Raw genomic sequence first — 21,212 nt, forward strand, 5'->3', positions numbered from 1 at the left:
AAGTCGAGAGATTAACTTTCTGCAATCGGATTTTAACCTATCAGCACAAAACGAGGCTTCTTGGATCAGTATACTAAATCTCTAGATATTTGATAAGCTCATCTTCTGGGTGAATGAGGTTCAGTGAACAAACACAGCCGGCTGTAAATGTGTTTATAAAAATAAAATTCTTTATCCGTTTCATGACATCAAATTGTTTACAGTTGTTTACTGTTCAGTTTCATATTTAATGTAAGCATATTAGTTTTCAACACTAGCTATACGTGTGAAAGAGGCTAAAGGGATTAGTGAAAGGGTAACAATATGGAAATTTTAAGATTGTCGATAAAGAAGTGTGGCACTGGTCAGGATGGACAGGATTAGAAAGGATTGTGGTCAATTGAGTCGTAAGAAAGAAAAAACTGAAACAATGATGCGAAACCACTTATGTCGTTTTATCTGTTGAATATGATACATTATGCTATGTGAAAATGGATAGGAATAATTTGCAAGTCAGCAATCTAATTCTGTGGACACATCATTGTCCTTGATTGTATAGACTTATCAACTAAACAGACATCGAGTTAGGAGAAAAGTTTCAGTAGGTCGTTGGTTGAAACATATGTCAAGTTGTGCTATTAAATTCGTTGGTTTAAAGCTCGGTCTCTCACGTTTATAATTTGTCTAATAATTTTAGCTACTTGATTTCACGTTTCTCCATATTTGATGTCAAGTAGGTGAATAGAGTGGACAATAAGTTCTGATTGCAACACATCAGCAGTCGTACCTACAAATTCAAGTACGATAATATTACATCAATGACTCGAAAAGTCATCAGTCGATTCTATATTTTTAAACTGTATTTTTAAATAAACTATTTTAATAATTAGTGTTCTACATACACACTTTTCTTTATAATCCCGTTTTAATTAGCATTGATTGGTACAGTTGCTTATAAGGGCTTTAGCAACAACCTCTAAAACTCACTCGTGTTCATTGTTTTAAAACACCATAGATAATATGAAATCTAAGACTTGCAAGTTCGACCCATCGAAGTAAGTGAGAACATATATTAATGTGATTCGTTATCAAGATTCTTATCAAAAATATGATATCTGCTCAGTGACAATTTATTGTGTTTTTTTTCATTTAAGGGATTCAGCAAGGCCACAAAGCGGAATAAATCGATATCATCAATGACTATATAGTAATTTATTTATGAAGAAACATCTAGACTTTTGAGTTAGTGACAGACTTTTAACGAGATAATTTTGGATATTTTTACGTTTTCCATCAAAACCCTGCTTGTCCTACAAGTTAAGAAAATATGAAATTTTGTAGCGTACCTGTTGAATCGATGAGAAAGCATTTGAAAGCATACCCCTTAGTTTAGTTATCTCCTTATTTTGAGAAATTTTGTTAAAGTAATTTTCATCATTTTTATTTTCGTATTCATCATCTGCAAAACTGAAGCGCTCATCTGTTGCGTAGGTGATTAGTTCGTTAGCTTCAGACGATACAGTTACTTCTCTAGTCCATTCATTACCCGAATGTGTTGAACTGTCTGCTTGACTTAATTTTCTAACTTCTTCAATTGATGAAATGCTTTCTTCAATTTTAGAATGCTCCTATAAAGAGAGAAAGACTTTCTATAAGGTTTATTGGTTTACATTGAGAAACAAAATTAGGCCAAAAAATAACATTTCCGGTTTAAAACAAGGGAGTCAGATATGTTTGTAGTTGATTCGCTTACAACCTAACCGTAAATGATAGATATGCAATTAATTAAAATCATCTTTAAATAGGGCTTATTTGTTTCTTTCAAACCTATTACAGGCGATTGCTTCCTTTCATGAAAACAGATTTAACTTAGGTGGGGACCAATTTGCCAGATTGTTCACTTCTTTTATTCCAAGTATATCACACTGTTGTCTAATTTTATTCACCAGGGTCCATTTATTATATCAACGAATATCACTATGAGACAAGGACATCATTGATATTAAGATACTATTTAATAATAAATAAGAAACAAAACGAACTTTTAAGCCAAATGGATTACGTAATCTTAAATCCCACACTGAAATATGACGAGTAACAGATATAATTAAATGTGTAGCAGTATTCAACGCTTTCTGAAAATCATCAAGAGACGGCTGTAGTACGATTGATGGTAGGGATAATTGTGCATGGCATGAAAAATAAAGTTGAACTGATCCATCTGAATTCACACTATCTGAAACGAGAAATATAAATGATAAATGTTCAGTTAGTAGTATGCAGTAAAATATGAATTATCGAAGAAATAACTTTTTATGAATTGATGATTTAAAACTGCATTATTTTAAAGTTGGCCGTCATGGTAGTTTCATAAATTTGACATGTCATTGGAACGCCATCATATGAATATTAGCTTATAATCAGAAACCAATGAATAGCGGCCTTGCAATTTTGAGGGTAGAAAAAAATTGATTCGACTGGTGGATTAAATGATCATGATTTAAAAATACTAGTCATTTCCATTGTAATCACATTAGCATCACAAGAACTGTAAATAAAAAGAAACTAAATGCTTATTGGACGAATTACGTTTATAGACCCAACATCATTTCTATAGAATTCATGTATGTGGCATAGTTATGTCACGTAAGTCGTTTAGGGGCACGTGTTGGAAGTCATCATACACCTGTCATCTAAGTACACTATTATATCCCCTGGTGAATTATGAATGATAACTTTTGAGGACTATTTATGGACCAATGTAATACGTATATTTCCCATTGTATAATTGTTGTATCATTAGCTTTATTTTGACCTTTGAACTATTATTATACGATTCTTGAGTTATCATCAGTCTATTGATTACTTTCCCCATATTCACAGCCACATTTGACCAATTATTGTACAAATGTTATTTTCTACTTGTGGTCTGTTTGGTCGGTATATAAACCCAGTATGTTTGTGAATAATGATTCATATTGCCGAGGCTGTCATTGGTGTTCTGGAATTAACTGGCTGGGCTAGACAGATAGGAGGACTGACAAGTAATCAAGACTCCTCGTACGATTTTATGTACCATTGCTCCGATCGATAACTTGCTCTTCTCTCATTGGCGGGAATCAGCACGTTCATATATCAAACAGGGCACGCGCCTATACGTTATAACATACACGATATTCATTTCAGTGTATTGGTACCATAATGGTCTCCCATTTATCAGACCAATAACTACTACTACCGATGACAACAGAAGCAGCAAAAATTGTAAAACTTTGAGTTAATATTCCGATTAAAATTAGTATTTTAATTTGTACACACTAATGACCCCTTAGAACATTAAAAATTGCCTTGTTGTCATTCAGTACTTGAGTTATCATTCGTAAACATGTTTACTAAGATTGAAAATATTCATTGAGCTACTTCAAATGATTGTGTTTGTTAATATGGTTTAGACAATGGTGTTTGAAATAAATCTCTTTTTTATATTGTGTTCTTAATCAGTATCATGAATAGGTGAGCTAGTTTTTAAATCAGGTGATTTCTGAATTCTTTAAAACACGAAAGTTTTCGTTACGAAAAAAGTGACCAACTTCTACATTTTGACTATTTAATTATCAGGGAATCTTTAACTTAAATGTTGATGGATCAATAATATTATAGTTTAATATTTAATCAAATCATAGGTCGAGTTCCAGTAAACGAAGGATTTTAGATTCAGTTATAGTTATTTCATAGCATGGTACTGCTCGTAAATCCTACATTAATTAATCAAAACCACTCTTTCAGTTTAATTTATTACTTTCAATTCTAGTTGATCTGACATAGATCTCGTGATAAAATATCCCATTATTCCTTAAAATCATCTATAATTCAAATTAAGTTGAACAATGCAAAATACATTGTGAAGAATCATCAACTAACCATAGGCTAAAATTGAAGGCAAAGTTAAACATTTACGAAGATTATCCAAAGTATTACGAACTAATTTAGTTAAAGTATCCACAGTTCTCTGATGAAAATGTTCTAATACCCTGAGCGCAGCATCTTCAATTATCCGTTGACGACATTCTCTTGCACTTTTTGCACCTGTTGTCCTTGAAAGTGCACTCTCTAAACAATTTTTTACAAAATAAAATCATTTAATTAGATTTATCAACAAATAATGCTCTTCGACATTGTTATAGTAGTAAGAAACTTTCAGGAATGATCAGCGACGCGTTCATGAAATTAAGAGATATTTCTTTTGATTCACTGACATGTAATTAAATTAAATAAATTTCCGAAGCCTGATGGAGAAAAAATAAAACTGAAATAATTGAAGCATAGCTTGTGGACATGTAGAAAAGAATAAAATATATTTCCTTATTAACATCCGAAAACTTCAGCTGATTAAAGCCTTCATATTTTGGAAAAACGCAGACTATATGGTCTGCATGGAGAATTTAATCCTGAAGTTCCAATTCAACTGGTTATAGACATAGCTAGATCACCGTACTACTCGAATATACAGTCAGACAGTCAATCGGCTACAACGTAGAACCAGGCAAACATATGCATCGGTCCAAATTGCCAAACCTAATTAGCACAACAAGATGAACACTAAATTCATAGAAGTAGTTATTTTAATGGTTGTAATATATAAAAGAAAGGTTGTATATAAAGGTATAGTACAGGAAGAAAGATATGAAGCAATTTTAATCTCGTGGTTTAAGGGAAGACAGAGAGTGTATACACCTACGCCATTGTGATCGATTCTGAGCCCTGTTACACAGTCTCCAACCACTGGTTACAATAGTCACATGGACCCTAACCAAGTAGTCTGCATCTACCAACATGGTTCTGACTAAAAGTTAATGACTTCAAGCACTGATATCACGTTTTGGTTTGACAGCCCCGTACTTTCTTCCAACCATCCCCAATACTAGTCAGCATAGCGAGTTGTGGTAATCGGTGTTCAGGTATACGTGACACGTCACCCAACCATCTCAGTCAATGAAGATTCACAACCTCACCAACCAATTTACCATCATCCGTTAATATCCTGTGTCCAACCTCACTACTACTTACCCGGTGATTCCAGACGATAACTCAAATACTTGAACCAGTTTGTATTTATTTATTTAAACACATAAATATTGGTGCAAAGTGGCACCGGATATATATGCGCCACACAAAGCTCATTTGATTTGTGTGAGGGCTGTGATACTGCCCGGGTGCCCAAACCGAAGCAGGCGGTATTCATAGGGGGCCACACCTGGAGCCTTTGACCTAAAGGTCTGATCCACAAGGAAATGGAGCATCTTAAGAAGATGCAGTGCCATGGTAGCCGGTAACCAACAATTGATTCATACTCCATTTGTTCCCTCAAGATACTGGAGCCCATGTGCACCATCGGTTTGGAATCAGGTTTTCCAACACCCCTAGGTGGACTTTCCGTGTACCTCAACCCGGTTAAAGGGTCGGACATTCGCTCTTCGTCCTCTCAATTTTGTAAACAACACCCCCGCCACGAGAAGGCAGTGAGTAGGATTTCCCTGGCAGAGGCTATATACGCGTGGCCTAGTCTAGAGTATCTACTAGCACTGGTCAGTGAGAAACAACTCGGGTCGTTTACGCCGACGATTCTGCAATATAATCAGCTTCAGATCCAACTTTTGTCATCATTCACATAATCCAGTCGAAAATTCCAAGAAGGAAACAACCAAATCTAATTTACACCACAGAAATATCCGCTGTTCAAAATTTAAAATGTGTCTTGTGTATACAAAAGCAATCTATCAAGACCTATTTCTATCGTAGTTTCCATTTACCTTGACCGAACTATTTCTACTTCATTTTATAGAGATTATTTCTGCTCAGAACTCTTAATTATCATTTGGATGACATTTATTTCATTTCAGCTATTAGATCAATGATATTTATATTTGTTCTCCTGACTCTTATGTCTATATATTTCTCACGTTTCACAAATTTCCTCTTCTAAAACTATTTATTTGAAAATTACATTTTATTGTGGTATTTAAGTAGATCATATGGCATTGAACTTTTAAGATTCATATTGGGTAGAGCAATCACTGTGGCTTCTTGATTCTAACACTAACCAGAAAATACTATTAATAAGTCATAGGTAAACGAGAGTATGAAATGTGTATGAAGTATCGTTTCTGCAGGTTTCTATAAATTAGCTTTCAAAACCATAAACTTCATGGCTCCCTTAAAGTTTCATATTCAGAAAAATACAGCTGTAGAATACTACAATTTTCCCCAAATTATATAAATTATGACTTACAAAAAAAGCATATTTCTAGTCCATCAAAGAGTACACAATGCAAAAATGTGCTCCTACTTTATTTAATTTCTATGAGACGCACAGACTGGAATTATGCAGTCTGGATCTAAAGTGCTTAACTGCTGTGGTAACTTTCAGTTGAATGAAAATTAAAATATAAATGGTGCACTATTTATTAAGATAACAGGCAAACTGATGGATCATTTGTCTATATTGATCAAAAACGATAGGTATTTTAATCGGAAACTTGACTAATCTTACTCAATCCAAATCAGTAATTCAAAATCAGTTAAAGTATTCAGGCTTACATATCTCTTGTCTGAGAGGTAGGGATACTATCTGGTTGCTCAAACCAAATTACATGGAGTGAAAGCGGAATTCACAACGTAATGTTTGGAAGTAGAGTGGCTTCCTCACTAATCTACAGCTTTAATAATAAGAGTCTGACAATCTGATCATGAGTGATTAAAATAGATAGGGTGTATTCATGTATCACCACTGTTAAAATGAATCCGATTACCTGAGTATATTGACTTTTGTGAATACAGTGTTGATTTTCCAGATCCCTTGATACGAGTCATGTTTCTTTCATCGTTTTCCTCTTCTTGCATCAACTGTAGTTGATACTCACCGCAAAGCATGTCAATTAATTCATGCACTGAATCTTGAATAACTTGACTTTTGATTTGCAAGATATCTCCGGCTTTACTACACAGATAATTGGTATGTTCTAGGAAATAATCTATGGTCCACGGTTCTGAATCACTTAGTTCACATAAAGTTATATCAGATATTTCGTTTAAAATCTAAAAATTTAAAACAAACAAATGTCTTGGCACCACATATAAATCATCATGTTAACTTTTTTTAAAGTCTCAAGTTTCACTTTCATCTCATATTCGCCTTTCCGTGTGCTGAGTAAATCGAGTTCTTCTGAGCTTAGGATTGTAAATCAGGAATGAATTTCAAATATGAATACCTAAAATACCTGTTTGTAAGGGGTGAAATATTTTCTTGGGTAAAAAGCAGAATATACCGATTCTATGTTGCAAACGAATAATTCGACGCAATGGGTAGAGTTGAAGTAGCAAACGTGGAAGTGTTAGTACCTAAAGTTCCAGTAAGTCGACAATTCAAGCAATATATTGAGGAATGTCAATTACTTTGCTTTCCTCCCTTACAGTATCACAGTATGCTTGTGGTTAATTGGCCGTTAAATGATGAAGAACTGTATGAGGTTCAAATGCTTTAGTTCTTCCTGTGTAGTTAAATAACGGCAACCATAGTTTAAGAGTTCGTGCGCGAAAAAGGGTCTTGCATTCGAGTCTCTCGAGAGGGGTTGAAGATACACACTGCCAAGAAGTCCCATATTAGGGCAAAACAGCCACCTGGTACTTCCAGGTTTTCAATGTGGTCTAAAATTGGTCGATTCATGATCTCAATGAAAACGTAACAATCCCCACAACTCTATACTCAAAACTTATTTGTTTACTGACCTTCATTTTATGCTTGCTGTAACATGTTTGACTCATATAATTTACAGAATTATCTGATTTCATCAAAAAATATTAATTAGACGATATAAAATCAATGAAATTTTTTCTCTCACCTCGTACATACGCATACATACAACTGTTATCTTGGCACACTTTTCTTTACACACTAAATGTCTTATATGCACTGCAACAAATCCCTACTTTCAACATTGTTACTATGATTGGATGGCCTGTTTAGTATACAGTTAATCGGAGAACCATGTACCTATTTATATTCGATAATTTTGATGTTTGATTATATTTCCGTAAAAAAGCTTGGACCAGATTGTTGAGCGATACGTTGGATTTACTTAAAACTCAATAGCTGGGATTTTTACGAATATAATTTTCCTCCATGATAAATAAATTAATATATTTGTAATATTCCAATGACTAGAAAAATTAGATTTTCTGACGTTTCTTGACTCAGTGTAAGCCAGTCCTTCAGAGAATAAATGACCAAATCAAAATTAATCCCAAACTTGGATTAATTATTTATTTATAACAATCTACCCAATGCTCAATTTATTCGAAATTATCAAGTCAAACCTTAGTAACGATACCTATTTCCTCCATAATGTTTCACGTGAAGTTTATTAATCATTCTGTTTTTCAGCTTACTTGTTCTATTCGGTATTTTTTCAGATCATTTGCACGTTCACTGAGTAACTTTAACTGATTAATGTAAGTGGTTACATCTTCAATGAAATGGTTGATTCCGAGACTTGTCCAGTTCAACAAAGATAAACCAGGTTTTAGTAAATTTTGCAAATGTGCGAACTGTGCTCGCATTAATTTGATAAACATTGGATCTAGACTAGCTTCTATTTCATTTATACTGGTCAACATTAACTAAATTGTTAACAAAATGAAGGCAAAACGACTGTTTAAATATTTTTGGTTTTAAAAAATTGGATAAAATTTTAAAGACATCAAACAGTTGATGTTCCTGAATGATGGAAAAATCACTCAAAATTGATCATTAATAGGTTTAATAAACAGTGCTAATGGTTGAAAGATGAAATAACAATAACCGCACATTGAAATTTTAAAAATTGAGTGGAGACGATCTGAGATATATGATCCTGTCTAAACAAAATGTTCATGTAGCAGAGATACGTAATTATTTCACTATTTTAAGGAGTAGCGTTACTTGGTAACAAAGGTAAAACACCGATTTGTTCTAAACTAATAATATTTGGTAACTGCAAATAACTGTTAGTGAGATTGGACAAACTAAAACCAGCAGATTATACCACTTGTCAATTACAGGATTAAGAATTTGAATTAAAAGGTTCTAGGGCAATTATTGTTTAAGAAATATCCAAAAGATTCCACTTATACTGGGTTACCTGGATGTTTTATTCTGTATTTCTTCTTTTCTATCATAATTTGTATATGGGTTGTAATTCATCAGAGGTCAATACAAACTTGTTGCAATAAAGAGAAAGAAGGCAGATACCTGTCTTCCTGGTTAAACTTTACCAGAAAGTTTGTTTACAATATATGGTAATAACATAATGGGATAAGGACAAGTATAATTAATATTAAAAGCTAAAAGTGAAAACCAATAAAAATCGCTATCAACGATTTCAAATTATTAAAGCCTTATCTTTGGTTTAAGACAAATCATTAAAATTGTTTACGACTTTCAAAATCAACCACACCTTAGTAAGCGACATGCTGAGTGAATAACACAAGTTTGAATCTATGAGTACAAGATTTACTTAGATGATTGATGAATGCCTATGACTATTGATATTGACATTATCACTTTACCAAAATACCAAAGATTATATGGTTGACCTTTTCTCTTAATAAAACTGAAAAGGTCTCATATAAGGTAGGATATTCCATATGTTTTTGATTTAACTGAGCTTCAGTCACTGTTTACTGATTGTATATGAGGATTTAGGCAGTTAATATTTGTGGGAAGCGCAAGCAAAGGGAGTAGCTAGAATCCGAAGTAAGTTGTACATTTATTTATCATCTCGATAAACTGTGAGAGAAACCTCAAGAAAATGTACTTACTTAAGAATGGAAACTAAAATTTTCAGTTAAGAAAATCTGAACAATGCTTATGATCTCTGTACTAAGTACACTTACCTGTTTCGTTTTTGTTAAATTATTCATACTTAGAATAGATCATTATTCCATACTACCCGTTTGACTGAAAATAATTTGGTGTAAGTCAGTGTCGAAAAAATTCCCATAAATTTGTGTTTTTACAAAACACAATAAAACGTTTCATGTGGTTTATTTACAAACTAATATGCAGTAAAGTGAATTGACGAGTAAACATTCGAACATACCTTCAATTTATTATAATGTAATTTTAATTGGGTTTCTTTTCCACTTAATTCCACGGCGATTTCAGGTATATCTAATCCCCATTTCGATAATAATTCTATCTCTCGATAGACAACTAAAATTTCTGGATCGAGTGCAACAATAATACGATTAGTTCCTTCATCTTGATAAAGTAAAGGATCACGTAAACCAACTTTTGCAAACGATATCTATATGGGAAAATATATATATTATCTTATGCATAATATACAGTCCAAGAGGAAGTTTGAAACAACAGAAATTGATTACAAGTGGAAAAAGTGGGCAATTCTGGAATAATTTGGTCAGAAAAAAACTACACTATCAGAAAATACTGTTTTAATTATTTCATTGATGTTTGCCGATCAAATATCTACCGTCAAACATGACTAGTAAATGTATGAACCAGCAGTCCCAAATAAGATTTCAGTGTGAGTATATTTTGCTATGAAACAGTTTCTGTCATAATTCTATATTAACCGATTAATTTTACTGTCAGAAAACGTTCATGAACATAATGTCTGACTAAAGACTTATGGTAATAACGAGTTTTTATATCTCTGTTTATATTCTATGGAAATAAAAAAAGCCAATGGTAACAGGATTAGACAATGAATTCCAAGTAAACTAATTACTTCACGCCAAATGAAGGAGTTAATTTTTATCAATCTACGTGAACTTATCAAAGTATTTATACACTGGAAATTTGATTACTCATACATTTACGCTAAATGAGGTCTAGAGCTGAAAAGCAGAATACAATTAGTAGGTTATTTTAAGAAGCTCGTTCAGACTAATTTTTCTGCTTAAATATTTAGAACAGAATAATGGTAATTTTGTTCATTGATAGTTGTTGGATGAATCTACTCTTATTTGAACAAGTACAAAAACAAATAATTTAGGCTCGTTAATTAGTATCCCTCATTTTAGGTGTGACCTGATAAATTAAAGTGAAAAGTAATGAGACAACAGCAGGATATTTAGTTGAATATAACTACACAAAATGTTTCCGAAAGGGATGGCAAACTGTTAAGGCATTTAATTTGATAAGGTGTACTAATGCCCATATTAAATATTTAAAATATGATTATTTATCTATTTTCACTAAGACTATGACCCGAAATTATATATATATATATATATATATATATATATATATATATATATATATATATATATATATATATATGAATTAGTAAGTTGACAAAACTTGATGTGGTGCTTGAATACTAAGTGTTGACCAGAAAGCATTTACGAATGATTGCTGAGCTAAACGAACACTACTCCGAAATTATTATTCGTTTACTGAACCTTCTTGAGTTTTGACGAATCCTTGACATACATCTAAGGAGGTTTTGTCTTTAACTACCACATTGAGTAGATATGTAATTCTTTCTTAAATACTGCATACTGATAAATTCTAACAGGTGATTCCAGTCAATCTGCTTCAAACAGGTTATTCAAACTAGTTATAATAAAAATATAGCTTCTCCTGGAGTCCTTCCTTGCCCGGATAAAGGAGAGTCGGGCATGGAGCTAACGACTTCATCCCATGGAAAAAATCCTCGATATTGATCACGCTAAAGAGGGAAAATCATTTCAATCATTTAAACATTGTTCTGGGATTTGAATGGTCATTATATAGAACTCAATATAGGTTTCAGCAACAAATAAAACTCTTACAAAATCTACTCAAAGTGGAGGAAACTGCTATGGATAACAACTGAAAAGAAGCCAAAGAAGCAGTAACTTAAGAATTCTAAGACGGGTTTTGCCCCAACAAACACCAACATAAGGAACAAATTTCTGCCGACATTCTGGGCGAGATTCAGGAATGGAAGAACAAGGAGACAGTAATCAACAACAGCCGAGTAAGAGCAGAGAAAGCCAAGGCACAGGCCGAATGCACAGAAGCAAACAAACCAATGACGATGACTATTAGAGCTGATAGGCGGAAATGATACAAAAGAAGGAAATATGACAAGAATTTATGATAAAACGAATAAGCTATCAAGGAGAAATAGTAAACCAGAAAGGCCAGTCGAGGACAAAGAAGACAAGCCAGTCACTGAGATTCAAGAACAGAGGAACAGATGGGTAAAACACATCTGAAGAGCTCTTGAATAAGCCAGCTCCACTGAACCTGGCGTACATCGAGGCAGCACACACAGGTCTCTTAAAAATGTTACCGCGCCAGCGATCGGAGAATTTAGCAAGGCCGTTAGACAAATCAGGGGTGGCAAAGCAGCAGGATAACATAGCGTACCAGACGAAGCACTGAAGTTAGATATAGAGACAGCTGCAAATATGTTACACGTTCTATTTGGGAAGAATTGTGGAGCAGCCTCCAGAAAGGTGAGCCTCAACACTCACAAGGGAGAAAGGAAGATTTTGCAGTACAATACAGTGAGCACCGACCAAATCATACTTCATGATGAAGCTCCAATAGAGTTGGAAGGCTTTACATACCTGGGTAGCATTATTGAGAAACGAGGAGAATCTGATGCAGATGTGAAGGCACTGATTGGGAAAGCGAGGAGAGCATTCCTGCAACTGAAGGGTACCCGGAACTCGAAAGAAATGTCAGACAACAGCGACGTTGAAGTGTTTAACACCGACGTAAGGACGAGTACATTTTACGGTACTGAAACATGGACAATTACTACAACTATTATCAAAAAGGTACAGGTAATTATAAACAGTTGTCTACGCACAGTACTTCGGATCCATAAGGCAGCAACCATCAGCAATAACAGAACATGGTACAGAATAAACCAGTTTACAGCTGTGGAGGAAATAAGAGTAAAAATTTGGATTTGAAAAGGACCCATATAACGGAAATCATCAGACTGGATCACAAAGCAAACTCTAACTTGGAATTTTCAAAGTGAGAGAAGAAGAGGTATACCAAAGAATACATGGTGACCATAATTAGAGACAGACGTCAACAAGATGAATGGTACTTTGGGACAACTAGAAACGAATGTCTAGGACGAAGTTAGTTGAAAATTCCTAGTCGACGGCCTATGGACCATGAGAGGTAGTATAGGTAAGTAAGTAAGACAGTAGATAAGTACTCACTGATTCTTTTACGTAATAAACTGTTACAATTTAGTTTGTATCAGATGGAACATAAGCTGAGCATATCATACTAGATTTCTTTGTACTTGAATCTTTGTATTAGAAAGTTTCAGAGACAACTAAAGGAGTATAAAAAACTGACTAAAATATGTGTTAAACTAGTGTCGGATGTAAGATAACGACAGGAATGAGAAAGGGTTTACTAAATGGAGAAAATATCGGTAAAATGTGTAGTTAAAAACTAAAACCATCGTTTTTATTAGTTATCTGAAAAGATGTTTAATAAAATTCTAATATCGGTTATACCTTTCACAATACTCTCAGTTTGTAGAACGGATATAAGGATCTCTAAATCTTCTATAAAATGAGTGCTTTGGTGACTAACAATACTTCAGTTATAAGGTTACAGATTTTGTGAGTGACTTCTAAATTAACGTACAGTTCTGAGAAAAACCAGTTCAATATACAAAACAGAATATTAACTCGGACAACAACTTCTTCAAAAAGCTTGGAGCTCTAAATCCCTATTTATTATACACTAAATATTAGAGTTGAATTCATACATATTATAAATTAGAAATGGCCATTCTCGGATCAGTTGCCATTCACATTATAGATCATTTTATCTATTTGCTAGAATTTATCATCTCAAGGTACATAATTTTTCCCGTACTTTATGCATCATTTTTCTTACGATTACCAATGACGTACTTCGTCAGTATTTTGTAGTTTTGTGAACCAATCGATAAGAAATTTACTGTTTTCAATTTATAAGATGGCTCAATTTAGCTTATTCTTTCCGTTGTATGTGTGACCACACACACATTTAAATTGGTAAACGCAGTGGGATGTGACACAATCGTTTTCATGTCTTTTAGGTTTTGAATGAAGCATGAACCTCGTTCTTTCTTTGATAATGACCTTCGCTGCACAATACGTTTTGTTGATGACTGGTTTAAGCCTTTGTTTCAAAAAAAGGCTATTTGAATCACCTCTAAATGGTAAGGTGATGTAGACGTGCTTTTTTCCCCCCAAGGCTACAGTAGGTCTCACTGTGCCATGAACTTTCCATCTATTGATAAATTTAGGTGGATAACCATTCCCCATTAATGTCTTGTTTAACAACTTAACATTCTCATCAATAGCATCGTACGATCAAGCCTGTTAAATAGGCACCTTATCAAACCCCATTTGTATTACCTAGGGCTATAACTATAGTGACTAAGGTATTGGCCCGTCCACGTCGGCTTTCGAAAAATGGATCGTTTATTGAGTCATCTTCTCGTCTGCTTAGAAGTATATCCAGGAAGGGAAGCTGGTCGTTCTTCTCCTCTTCGTATGAGAGACTGATGTGGCTTTGAATAGTGTTAAGTTTATTCAATAAACAGTTCTATCGTGATCTTGAAGGGAACAACTCGGGAAACAGCGATCAGCGTGATCGTAGATTCTACTTTTCTACTCATAATCATTAGAGATTTATTGTAAAGAAATCTGGTTGATTGATTAATCGTTTAAGACCTCCATGTTAGTTCTAGTCTTTAAATTACCTATTTTGATAAATAACTGAGCAGTGAATCGTTTGCTTGTGATGTAAGTCTAAATTTTGAAATAAGATATGGATTCATTCGAGTTCATCTACGAAATCCTTACAGTTACGAAACTTGGCTCAAAGGGTGTTTATGAACTGGATTCAGGTTCTTACAGTAACCTAGATCATCGGTATAAAAAAAATCTAATGGTAAATAAGTTCATTTAAATAATCCATTAACCTGATTAATCCAATTACGATAATGAACCATTTCGTAGGTGATCAAGACTTCAGCTAACTTATTATACTTTTTAGTAATTTCTTTGCCTTCCTTTGATCGCATCAATTTGATTTTATCGGTAAGCATAAGCATTGGACTTTCAATTCTTCGATATAACTCTTTTGCCCAGGAAATTTTACCTGTCATTATGAAAACATTAAACAAGAGAAAAAGAATGATGATCTATAGTTCATTTGGGGTTTTGTGATGTGGTTCAGAGAATTAATGATCATAAGTAAATAAAAGTTAGTTAAGCAATCCATATCATGAGACATAAAACTCTAACAGTTTGAACCCATAAGAAGTTTCGGTCTAAAGAATCTAACCTTAATTATTATTCTTTATGAAACATAGAGGGTATTGATTAATTCTAACACACCCTAGTACACTACAAACTACAAAACGAACAAAATCAAAAGATACCGACTAAAACACGAATGATAGAGGCTGATTATTAACCGAGGTTAATGGTTCTGAGATAACTCATGTTAAAATTCATATGCAAATAAAACTGACAATTATTTCAATTAGAACTTGTTAGCCAGTTCAATGTCTCAGATTTTGTCTGTTCAAGTTGTGTAACGCATCCAAAAAAACAATCTTTCCATCTTGTGGTTAGATTCAAATGCTTATTTAATGTTTAGCAATTATCGTTCGTTTGCACACGCTCATACTAGCGACCTACTTTCAACAAACAATCAATATAAAGATAAGATGAAACATGACATCAAAATATCAAACTAGGAACATAGCGTAAAGTGATGCCTTGCCAACGCCAATAAAAACTTATTCAACATTATAGAGCTTCCAGTAATTATAAATTCTACAACTTATAGCACTAGTAAATTTGGAATACCTGATTCTTAAAACTACGGAGTATTCTGTAAACATAAACAAGTTTCAATAAAAATTATTGTTCGTTTTTCTAGATTTTAAGACTTCGGTAGTCGAAATACATTTTACAACTCAGAAGACGTCAGTCGGGAGAAATCTCATTATGAGAGGGATTTAAACAACGTTTATGGTTCTTGAATGTCGTTGAGGTTGTCAATGATAATACCATAAATTTCGAAAGTAGAATGTTAACATTCTTCCGTTGAGGGATAGTAATTTTAAACTATTTTTGGGAAAAGCGTGATCACTTGAGTCAATTAAGATGAAATTCAAGACAAATATTAGCATTTAGTGTCAGATTTTGATGTACTACCCGCAAATGTTTAGGCCTTTTGAATTAGCTTTATAGGAAATAGAACGCACGTACTCCCAAAGCGAGGAATTTTCCCTTATATAAAAATATATAAAAGAAGACTAACATTCCCGTATCCTTGTAAATTACTTTTTCATTCTAGTGAAAAATGATGCCAAACGATCAAAATATCAACGAGAGAATAACTGAAGCTCATGGTAATAATAATAATAACAATATAAACATCATATGCACTGAACAAACTAATGACTTCCTAGACTCAGTAGTTCATTGGATAACGTGGTATGCGAATCAAGTAAATCGTACTTGGTTCGAGTCGTAGTGTGAATATCAACACTGGGATGTATGCAGATGCTGGCGACGACTTCCAAATAGGGCAAAACACGCATCATGGATACCATTACTAGTCACCATCCATCTGTTCTAAATAATGAAGATACTTATTTTAAAAAGGATCTTCTTTATAAATAAGTCATTAGTAAGTGTCGAAAAGACCGGAACATATGAATGACATTATCTAAATGAGTAGAGATTTTGAAAAATTAGTAGAAAGAATGATAACACTGTAAATTAACATTACAAAGTCGTTCATCCTTTTTCTAGCCTTGAATAATACCTCAGGATTATATCCATAGTAAACTCAAATTTAATACATGAAAATGAATTAGCTGAATTTATACCTATCACTATATCTTATTCTTGAGTTTTATTTGGTGGAATGAACAGAATAACTAGTAATAATAATTACATAACTATAAAATAAAGTTTAAGATCATAGTGTCATAGATAACAACAAACCTGCTATTGGAGGTATATCACGACCAATCGGCGGTGAAGCTTTAAATTTACTGTATTCTTTACCAACGTGCTCTATAAGCTGAGCAAAACGATGCAACGATTTCAGATATGCTTCATCTACACCCAAGTTTGGTAAGTTTAATTTTTCAAACTGTCTGATAATACGTAAACTTCTGTGTAGATCATGATGCTTGTTGATTTCTGTATCGAGTAGGGATCTTAAGCTAGTCTGAAGTCATACAAGTGAAGACAAATACGAAATTAAATATATGGTGGACAAATCAATAATCCAGATGAAAATGCTTAAATTAGCGTTGATATGAGCTATCAGTAGTAATCTTAGCAGTATGAGCGATTAAGAAACCTTGAAAACTACACAACTGACCTAAAACTATACACATTTTGAAAGTTATAATGATAGTATCTGTCTATCTTAAACTCTTGCTAGGTTAAATGGACGTGGAACAAATGATTTATTGATGTGGAACTAACGCCCTCAGCCTGCTGCTCAAAGCTCTTTTAAGGCATAAAATAAACGTGAGCTCTCTCACTTCTTGCGTGTGTCATAGAGATCCACAATCAAACGAGTTTCCATTAGGCTATACTGAATCTATTTTACTGTTGTAAATATATTGCGGAACAAGAAATTTTGAAAAGCCAAGTTGAATAAACAGTATGACTGCCCTATCAACCAAAACGATAGTGATCTGAAAGATTCTGCGATTTTTCTGGAAAATAGTTCTCTACTATTTTATCTACTAACTGGATATAGATGAGTTGTTGCTGTAATCTGATTATTCAAGTGGCTTTAATTGATTTTGATAGCATAATATGAATCCACCCACCGTTGGCTTGCATTCAAGGTTAAATAAAATTATCATTTGTCGTTAAGGTATATTCTCGTCTTCAGTATTCATTTAAACGTTCCTTGTAGTGGTTTTTTCCAGCTAAAAGTGGTTCATTATGACCGAGTACTTTCTGGAAGAACACTTTATCATATATAGAGTATCTCTGTCTCTAAAACAACACGATAGTGGTGCTGAGTTGAGTATAGGGAAACTTATTCTACTTTTATCATGAAATGTGGACTCAAAATACAACTAGATAATATTTTAATTCATTAATGAATGAAGATATAGTGGAGAATCAAAATGTCAGCTGCATTCTTATGTCTCTCGTTCATACTGGCAAATAAATGTAGATTATTAATTAGATGATACTCCTCTTGGTCCTAAAAAGTGCGTTTACAAAACAATTGGTGTTTTGTATAATGAAATTGGAATAATAATGATGACAACATCTAGCATGTCGTTATAGTAACATTAGTAATGAAATGTGTGTAAATTTTTCTTGCGAAATCGATTAGCATATTCATCATATATGGCTTACAAAAATAAAAAGTTCTAAGGGGAACTTTACTGCACAATGGTTATTCACATAAAATCGCATGGTGCCACCAATTATATCTAGAAATTTTATTCGAAAGTGTGAAGAATTTATGATTACTCTTTACAGTATAACAATGAACAAAAAACCAAAAAAGAATCCCAGTAATTGAACTCAGTATAGAATACTTTATGTTTTGAATCCACTATATGGTTATATCTGACCATTGATAAATATTTGCTCATTTTTAGTTTTACTAACCCTGAGGAGAACACACTCTAATAGGTTACTGAAAACAGTTCTATAAACCTCAGATAAAAATTTAAAGTTGAGTTACTAATAAACGGTCTTTTCGGAGAACCATTGACTCGAGTATAGCAAGATGATAACCTTCGTAAAATTAATGTCCATATTTCAGATATCAGAAAGTAAACCAATGAAATCTTGGTGCTTGTATTTAATTTGATCCCATTTCTCATTCAGAACACTTTCACCATCCTCTATCACCTTGTCTTCCATATATCTAAAATTTCGTTGTATTGTTCTATGCAAAGCACCTCATTGTCCATATTGTGTAGCGTTTACTTTTGATATATACCAAAAACAAAATCGATTAACTTACATAGAAATGATCAAACAAGACAGTTGTACAGGAATGAAGATTTTAATCATCAAAGAGATATTGTCCCTTAAACAGCATAAAATAATGCTGGTTGATGTGCTTCAAAAAGATTTCAAATGATTTTGAACGAAACACTTGTACTGCGAACTTGCTTTAAATTATTTAATTACATTCTCCCTTGGATTGTTGACCCACTGTATTTCCTGCCTCAGTGAAGTTTACTAGTTCTATTTGGTCTTATTCATGATAAATTCTACTTTATTGGTGAGCATTTGGCCGATTGATGGATCATGGATTTCGTATTCATTGATAGTAATCAAAAAAGTGGATCTAGTACTGTAAAGAAACTGATACCTCCTAAGAAATTTTACCACATACAATTCAGCAATCAACAACGTTACCAGTGAGCCAAGCTGAACGCACCCTGATTGGATATAACCATATAAATACTGGAAACAAACCACTTATCGAAGTAAGAAAAGTAAGTTAGCTATGTGAGATTCGGCACCACACGTTTAGTCGGCTTGTTTCTCAAGCCCTACAGGACAGTTCGTATCTGGCTAACTACCGAAAATAACCAAGTTAGTTTCGTTTCGTTCTCTTTATACCTTCCCCACTTAGTATTGATTTACTCTATATCTTTGTTGGTATCTTCTTTTTCCACTTAGTTCGATAGGGAGACATGGAGACTATATATATATATATATATATATATATATATATATATATATATGCTGGTAAATTTTAAAATACAGATAAAAATTATTTCGTAAACTAACGCGTATATCATTCATTCTTTTTTTAAACTCCATGATACAGTCATCGACTTCGGTTTTTCGTTGATCCAAAAAGTCCAGTTCATTATTTCGCAGTTTATTTACAGCGAAATTGTACTGCTCAATCAGTGGATCTAAATTCTCAATTTTTGACACTAGCAAACAAGAATGAGATGAGATCATGTGGAATATGTCATTAATTTCACCCAATCTTTGGCAGAATAAATCATATTTACCGAATATATGTATTTCAGATAAATCAAATTGTTTTGAATTCGGTTTAGCAGCTAATTCTGTTTTGATTCGTTGAAATGAATTCTTATAAACTTGATGTAAATTGCAGCAATCTATAATCTTTTTCAAAAGAATCTCTGTTTTTTCTGTCCATATTGTACTTTGATAATTATTAGTAATATATGCTTTACATGCAAAGATCATTTGATTAGTGACCTTGACAAATAGTGAAGTGATTTTTTCTTGTGTATTATAAAATGTGGATATCTCATAAACTAGACGAATCATTGTCACAAGTTTTGGTATACTGTCCAACATTCCGACCTACAACAAAAATTAATCAACCAGGTATTTTTGCTTTATTTGTTCGCTTTAAAATTAAGACTTAGTGTCACCAGTCAGTCATCATCTACAAAGAGTTTGACACTGATGATACCAGCGAAATAGCAGTTCCAATTCACCTTCATATGATCTATCATCTCCGATTTAATTAACTTACAAAGAGATGTTATATAGAGCTAACATCAATAAAGAGGTTCCATAAACGTCAAAGTAACTCCTCATCCATATCAACTGATAGGAGATTAATAGTAATGACCGTTAGATTTTTATATTAATAGTAATATTTTCTCACTAGTTTCAGAATTTAAAGGTTTCTTTTCGAAATGAATTATTACAATTATTTTATTTTTCATACCAAGATCCTATATCTTACTGTACAATCTACTGTAATTTTTTAATGCATTAGAAATGCTACTTCAGACTGGTTCGGTAAAAATGGATGTTTTGAGACATATCAAAGTAATTTTCATTTTGCTACAGCCATTTCTTCATTCAGTGTCGATTTATATTCAAATACAATTTTTAAAATCAATTAATTTCTTTTCAAGAGAGTAAAATATGTATATTCTTGGAAAAAAGACACAAATTCATGACATGAATTCACAAAAGCATCAAAGAACATTATGCTGAACAGTGATTTTGACCAAACAAAATATATGTTACCAATAGATATTTGCGGTGGTAGGAGACTTTCAGATCATGAATACATATTCGAAATCATTATAAAGATATAAGTGAGATAAACTTGGAGGTTAGTCAATAAAATGTCAAATCTTAAAGACCTTTTAGTTTTATATATATATATATATATTCTTAACAAGTATATC

General features: G+C 33.1%; 1 protein-coding gene across 1 annotated transcript in view; it reads right to left on the reverse strand.

Annotated features, from left to right (window-relative positions):
• Positions 1-21,212, reverse strand: part of Smp_165820 (putative dynein heavy chain) — a gene marked incomplete at both ends in the record, with an annotated part of 95,771 nt that overhangs the window by 63,096 nt on the left and 11,463 nt on the right. The window contains 9 exons of the mRNA XM_018789135.1: positions 1,326-1,543; positions 2,042-2,215; positions 3,901-4,065; positions 6,789-7,074; positions 8,425-8,655; positions 10,116-10,322; positions 14,982-15,160; positions 17,026-17,254; positions 19,813-20,367. Of these exons, the coding sequence (XP_018654608.1) occupies positions 1,326-1,543; positions 2,042-2,215; positions 3,901-4,065; positions 6,789-7,074; positions 8,425-8,655; positions 10,116-10,322; positions 14,982-15,160; positions 17,026-17,254; positions 19,813-20,367 (2,244 nt within the window). The remainder of the gene's footprint in view (positions 1-1,325; positions 1,544-2,041; positions 2,216-3,900; positions 4,066-6,788; positions 7,075-8,424; positions 8,656-10,115; positions 10,323-14,981; positions 15,161-17,025; positions 17,255-19,812; positions 20,368-21,212) is intronic.

The sequence above is a fragment of the Schistosoma mansoni genome, chromosome W, assembly GCF_000237925.1.
Source record: "Schistosoma mansoni strain Puerto Rico chromosome W, complete genome".
Lineage (NCBI taxonomy): Eukaryota > Metazoa > Platyhelminthes > Trematoda > Strigeidida > Schistosomatidae > Schistosoma > Schistosoma mansoni.